The 6,483-nt window shown below is 37.0% G+C and overlaps 1 protein-coding gene across 1 annotated transcript; it reads left to right on the top strand.

Annotated features, from left to right (window-relative positions):
- Positions 1 to 868: 868 nt before the first annotated feature.
- Positions 869 to 6,198, top strand: LOC131056110 (putative multidrug resistance protein). The gene is made up of 8 exons (XM_057990456.2): positions 869 to 1,292; positions 1,383 to 1,437; positions 1,523 to 1,701; positions 1,830 to 2,287; positions 2,368 to 2,908; positions 3,466 to 4,341; positions 4,430 to 5,427; positions 5,504 to 6,198. Exons 1-8 carry the CDS (start codon positions 990 to 992, stop codon positions 5,880 to 5,882), a joined length of 3,789 nt encoding a protein of 1,262 aa, XP_057846439.2. The 5' UTR covers positions 869 to 989; the 3' UTR covers positions 5,883 to 6,198.
- Positions 6,199 to 6,483: the final 285 nt, after the last annotated feature.

Here is a 6,483-nt window from a genome sequence, read left to right as displayed (position 1 = left end):
GCAGATAAGAGACATTTGCCTTTGGATTTATCTCATATGCTAGAGCAATTAATGATGGAAGATAAGAAATGTGTAATTCATTGTTCTTTACTGAGTTGTTTGTCATTTTCACTTTGTAACTCTCATTTATATTTAATAATTTTTACCCATTTTAGAAAAAAAATCCTCTCTTTTATAGCCTATTACAAAAAAGCATATGAAAAATGCTGAAAGGGAAGGGGACGATTGTACCAGTAGAAGGGTGACTCCCTACCCTTTATGAACTACTTCATCTCCACTAGCATTCCACATAAAGAAAAAAGAAAATGGAAGGTACATGCCCTATTTACTCAGACATGCACCGCATATGAGCTTTTGAAATCTATCAAACGAAGTTCAGTTGTCATAAAATGTCTTATCTATCTAATATTTTTGAAGGTCAAAATAGTTTACAAGTCACAAGGTTTGATGAAGGACAATAATATTTACAATTAATCCAGAAATCCTTCACAAATGTTATTCTTGCACGGATTAGAAAGGAAGCAGATGCTCAATCCTTCTTAACCCTACATTGATCCCACTTTAAACAACTTCAAATATACTCATCATCTTTAAATATACTTTATACAGTTGATTCTTATTTCCAAATGGGAGAGATGTCTGGTGAGCAAAGAGGGATTCAAAGTTGCTATAAAAGGACACCTACTAGAACAGTCGGTTGCAAAAAAATAATATATAACTGTAAGTTTATTCAAATTAACAAGGCGATAAGATTTCAAAATCCCTTCTTTATTTTTTTTTGTCTCCCGGTACATGATTCTTTTTTTCTGTTCAAGTTGGTAATTTTATTCCATTGCGATATTTGTGATCTTGATGTGAATAAATAGCTGTTTTCTATTTAGTTTGAACATGGAAGCTATCCCGTTATAGCTATTATTTGTGGAAGTGAAAAATTGAGGTTGATGATGCATTTGAAACGGAGTATGATCACCTTGTCATAGCTGTTATATATGCTGGCTAAAATTCCCGATTCAAAAGGAATTTTGCATTGTTTGTTTGTTACAGCCATGGCTAGAGTTGCTTTTAACAGAAATAGCCGTTCAGATGATTTACTAGCTCGGAAAATGGACATCTGGAAAGTTTTCAAATATATAGATTATATTGATATGTTGACAATGGCATTGGGAACTTTGGGTTCCATTGCAGACGGATTATCTGTACCTGCTACATGGATCATATGGGGAAGATTATCCAATACTCTAGGATATGGTTCATCTCAGAAAAATGGTGAATTTATCACCAAAATGAACATGGTAAAATGTTTGGCAATATAGAATTTGATTGCTTCTACCTTTTTAGCATTAGCAGCTAGATTATAATCATCTTTGCTGTGGCTGGTGCAGGGAGTTATGCATATCGTGTTTGTGGCTGCTGCAGTATGGATTGCAGCATTCATAGGTGCTGTTTCTGTCTATACTGTGATAGAATTTAAGTGTTTTTGTCGGTCAGTGATATTAAGAGCATTGGCTGTGCTGCTTTTCAGAGGCTTTCTTCTGGACTAGGACTGGAGAAAGACAGGCATCTCGACTGAGAAGAAAATATTTAAGAGCTGTGTTGAGACAAGATGCCCAATTTTTCGACACAAGAGGCATAAGCACGGCCGAGGTGGTTAATGCTGTTACCAATGATACTCTTCTCATCCAAGACGTCCTCACTGAAAAGGTTCATAGATTTTACAAGCATTTCTCGTTTATTCACATAAACTTTGATATGTCGTGATGCACCTTGTTTCTCTAATGCTTATTTCCACTGTTTTTTAATGCTGATGTTGACAATTATTTCCTTTTCAGACTCCATTTTTTATCAAGAATGTAACAACTTTTATTGGTTCCTACGCTGTTAGCTTTTACTTGTCATGGAAGCTGACTTTAGTGGCCTTTCCATTAGTCACACTACTGATCACCCCGGCATTCATTTATGGTAAGATTCTAATGAGGCTGGCCAGGGATACGCATGCACAAAATAATAGGGCCAGTACAATTGTAGAGCAAGCACTCTCCTCCATCAGGACTGTGTATTCATTCGTGGGAGAGGATAGTCTAATCAACAAATATTCATCTGTACTCGATACAATTGTAAAGCAGGGTCTTAAGCAAGGTCTAGCGAAAGGTTTAGTTATTGGAAACAATGGATTTACTTTTGTTATATGGGCTTTTATGGCATGGCGTGGGAGCGGCTTGGTCATATCTCATGCTGTATCACCAGGAATAGTTCTGGCAATCGGCCTGCTTATAACTCACGGTGGAATGTATGTATCGATTTTTTCCAAAACATTTTATGTTGAGAATTTTTTATTTTCCTGTTTGAAATTGTTGATTTGGACTACAGGGCTTTGGCGATGGCACTTCCCAATCTCAAGTACTTTTCAGAGGCAGCCATTGCTGCATTTCACATCTCCGAAATGATCGATAGAGTACCAGAGATCGATCAAGCAGAGCAAGCGGGGAATGTACTGGAAAAGGTATATGGCGAAATCCAATTCAGAAATGTACAATTCACATATCCTTCTCGACCAGACACTCGGATATTTAGAAATTTCTCCCTAATTGTTCCTGCTGGACAAACTATGGCTCTGGTTGGAGCAAGCGGATCAGGAAAATCCACAGCAATTTTGTTATTAGAACGTTTCTATGATCCAACTGCAGGGGAGATTCTTCTCGACAGAGTGAACATTCAAGACTTGCAACTGAAATGGCTGCGCAACCAAATCGGTCTGGTAAGTCAAGAGCCAACCCTGTTTGCTACCTCTATTCGAGAGAATATATTGTTTGGGAAAGAGAATGCTACCATGGATGAAATCACCACTGCTGCAATGGCTGCTAATGCCCACAATTTTATTAATCAACTACCACAAGGATACGATACACAGGTAATTTTTACATGTTTAAAATACAGTTGCATTATAGAGATGAAATAAAATAAAGAGCTATGGAAGACCATGTAGGATCTTTGTGGCAGAAAGATTAAAATGTTACCCCTTAAAATCATCTTATCTGCAGAATTGTTATAGAAGTTCTATTATTTCATGAAGCTCAACAGAGTGTTTAATTGTCCCATCTCTAGCCTGTTTTTCCTCCTTTACTTTGACCGACTCTTTTATTCTTCCATGTCTGTTCTTAGAGTTCTGTCCTTTTAGCTTACCTAATCTCAGAATGCTTCTGCATAGAAATTTCCTTCAAAGTATATTTTCCGTGCGTTCTACTATCTTTGACAGCTATTGTTTAATTCCTTAATTCATCTCTTCTCAATTCGTATTATCACGTTACTCCTTAGTCCTTCCAAGAAGCACATATGACCTGTTTAAGCTAACAATTATCCATTAAAATTCCTCCTTTCAAACAAAAAATATGTTTTAGCTTCTATTATTTTTATGAAATCAGTTCATGCAGCTGATAATTTTGCTTGATATTCTTCTTTATATTACAGGTAGGAGAACGGGGCGTCCAGATGTCTGGAGGGCAAAAGCAGCGGATAGCCATTGCTCGGACACTGCTGAAAAACCCTCCAATAATGCTGTTGGATGAAGCCACTAGTGCTCTGGATGCAGAATCAGAGCGCATTGTCCAGGATGCTCTTGATAAAGCTTCTACAGGACGTACAACTATTATTGTGGCACATCATCTCTCCATAGTGAAAGCTGTAGACATAATTGCAGTAGTACAAGATGGTTGTGTTATTGAGTCGGGCGGACACCTGGAGCTGATCCAAAATCCAAATGGCAAGTACGCATCTCTCATTCACTTACAACAGCAAACGATCAAAAAACAAACTATTGACAACAATACCTCTATACCAATTTTGAGAGGAAGCAGATGGGATCTTGAGAACATGTCAGATATTTTAGATGAACATGGAAGTTCTTTTTCTACATTAGAAAAAGAAGAAAAGGTCAAAGTTTCAGATAAAACTCGATCTCCATCCTTTTGCTTAATGTTTGCAATGAACTCTCCAGAATGGAAGAATGCTGTAGTGGGGTGCCTTGGTGCCATTGGCTACGGAGCCCTGAATCCATCATATTCTATTACTGTGGCAAGCATGCTATCGGTCCTATTTTTAGACAATCATGATGAAATAAGGGGCAAAATAAGAAGTTACTGCATTATTTTTGTAGCATTGACAGTGTGGTCCTTCCTAGCAAATGTGATCGAACATTATAACTTTGCAGTCATGGGAGAGTTCTTAACCAGAAGAGTTCGTATGAAAATGCTGTCAAAAATTTTAACCTTTGAAGTAGGATGGTTTGATATGAAAGAAAATTCAAGTGGAGCTGTTTGTTCCAGCCTATCAAAGGAAGCTAATATGGCAAGTATTCCATTGATAAATTAAAATAGAATCTTTATTTATAGAAGAAATATAGTATTCTTGATTAAATTCTTCTATTGCTATGCAGATGAGATCCTTGGTGGGAGATCGCTTGTCACTTATGGTGGAAAGTCTATCAGCAGTGGTTATAGCCTGCATTGTTTCACTAGTTGTTTCCTGGCGTTTTGCCATTGTGTTAATTGCCACACAACCTGTACAGATCTACTGCCACTACACGAAAAGGGTTCTACTTAAGCAACTTTCAAGGAAGTCTAGCAAAGCCCAGAACCAATCCAGCCAAGTGGCCACAGAATGTGTTGTAAACCATAGAACCATTGCAGCTTTCTGTGGTGAAGAAAGAATTCTCCGGCTCTTTGAATCCACTCAAAAAGAGCCTCACAAAGAGATCAAGAGACAATCATGGTATGCAGGATTGGTTCTTGGAACATGTGAATTTATCCATACATCCCAAGGGGCTTTAGGATTTTGGTATGGAGGGAAGCTTAGACATCAAGGATATTTAAGTTTCCATGCATTTTTAACCTGCATAGGAATCATGGGAAGAATTGGGCGGATTATAGCAGATGCTGGAAGCATGACTTCAGACATAGCCAAGGGTGCGGATGCTGTGAAATCTATATTTGTGATCTTGGATAGAAATAGTTCCATAAATGCAGAAGATATTGGAGGATTTAAACCAGATAAAATTGATGGCAATGTTGAATTAAGAAATGTAGATTTTTCTTATCCTGCTCGTCCCAATGTTATTGTATTAAGAGATTTCTGTCTTGAAATCAAAGCAGGAAGCAGTGTGGCTCTGGTTGGCAAAAGCGGGTGTGGGAAGTCCACCATTATTGAACTCCTGGAGAGATTCTATGATCCTATCAAAGGACTAGTTTTAATAGATGATAAAGACATTAAAGCATTCAATATGAGGTACTTGAGACATTTTATAGGTCTGGTAGGGCAAGAGCCAAGTTTGTTCGCAGGGAGTATTAGAGATAACATTCTGTATGGTAAGGAAGATGCAACCGAGGCAGAGGTGATTGAGGCCGCGATGGCTGCTAATGCCCATGGATTTATATGGTGAGTGAAATACTTTAACTTGAACATTATTTTCCTTTTTTTTGGAACATATGTAATGTTATTAATATTGTTTCAGTCATTTGGAGAATGGATATGATACAAATACAGGTGATAGAGGACTGCAGTTGTCTGGTGGGCAGAAGCAACGGATAGCCATAGCAAGGGCAATAATAAAAAATCCAAGCATCTTACTTCTGGACGAGGCAACTAGTGCATTGGATCTTCAATCAGAGAAAATGGTTCAGGAAGCGCTAGATCGAGTTATGGTGGGAAGAACAAGCATAGTTATAGCTCATAGATTGAGCACAATTCAAAACTCTGACTGCATAGCAGTTATTGAGGATGGAAAGATTGTTGAGCAGGGCAGTCATCCTGTTTTGATGAGTAAAGGTGAAAAAAGTGAGTACTTTAGACTTATCAAGCTCCAAGAACGCAATAATTCCATATCGTCTTGAAATTGGTTTTTATTGCTTGCAAAAAAACAGATTGTCTGAATCTGTTTGAATCTATTATTTTCAAACTTTTTATGAACTAATTTCTTATAATGATTTGCAAAAGAAAAATTACTAGCCCACTCCTCCAATATGTGCTGATGTGCTCAGCCATTAAGCTTGTATATGCTAGTGGCAACAGAGGCACATGCCTTTTATATTTGTTTTTGTTATATATATCAGGGGATATGCAACATCTTAATCTCAAACAGTACAGTTTGAGCTTAATAAGCTTTATTATTCAATAACAACATCCAGAATTAATCCCTGGCATTTTCAAGATGTTCAAAACAATGTTTTTGTAATTGAAATATCAGATAGTTCTTAAACATTATTGTTAGTCTATAGTACAATTTTATAGATGGATACATAGCAATAAATGATGCTTTTTAATTATACATTGAAGGGTCTCATAATATTTTTTGTTTGCTGAAAAACAGTCCATCTTCAAAAGAAAACATGTTTTCAGCTGTACGAAAAGTATGCTAGCTAAACATTTTAGTTGATACAATCAATTGAGGAAATTATCTTCCCACTCGAAATAGATCTTTTAAGATTAAAATAC

Source organism: Cryptomeria japonica, unplaced genomic scaffold (assembly GCF_030272615.1).
Source record: "Cryptomeria japonica unplaced genomic scaffold, Sugi_1.0 HiC_scaffold_216, whole genome shotgun sequence".
NCBI classification, from domain to species: Eukaryota; Viridiplantae; Streptophyta; class Pinopsida; order Cupressales; family Cupressaceae; genus Cryptomeria; species Cryptomeria japonica.
Note: the sequence above shows the minus strand (reverse complement) of the source record. Positions and strands in the feature narration are given on the sequence as shown.

Bases quoted from the DNA above. Each gene is read 5' to 3' on its own strand.
- LOC131056110 (XM_057990456.2), top strand. From the start codon at position 990: ATGCTGGCTAAAATTCCCGATTCAAAAGGAATTTTGCATTGTTTGTTT. The intron at 1,702-1,829 runs GTTCATAGATTT...TTTCCTTTTCAG, and splicing joins AAGACGTCCTCACTGAAAAG to ACTCCATTTTTTATCAAGAA. The intron at 2,909-3,465 runs GTAATTTTTACA...TTTATATTACAG, and splicing joins CACAAGGATACGATACACAG to GTAGGAGAACGGGGCGTCCA.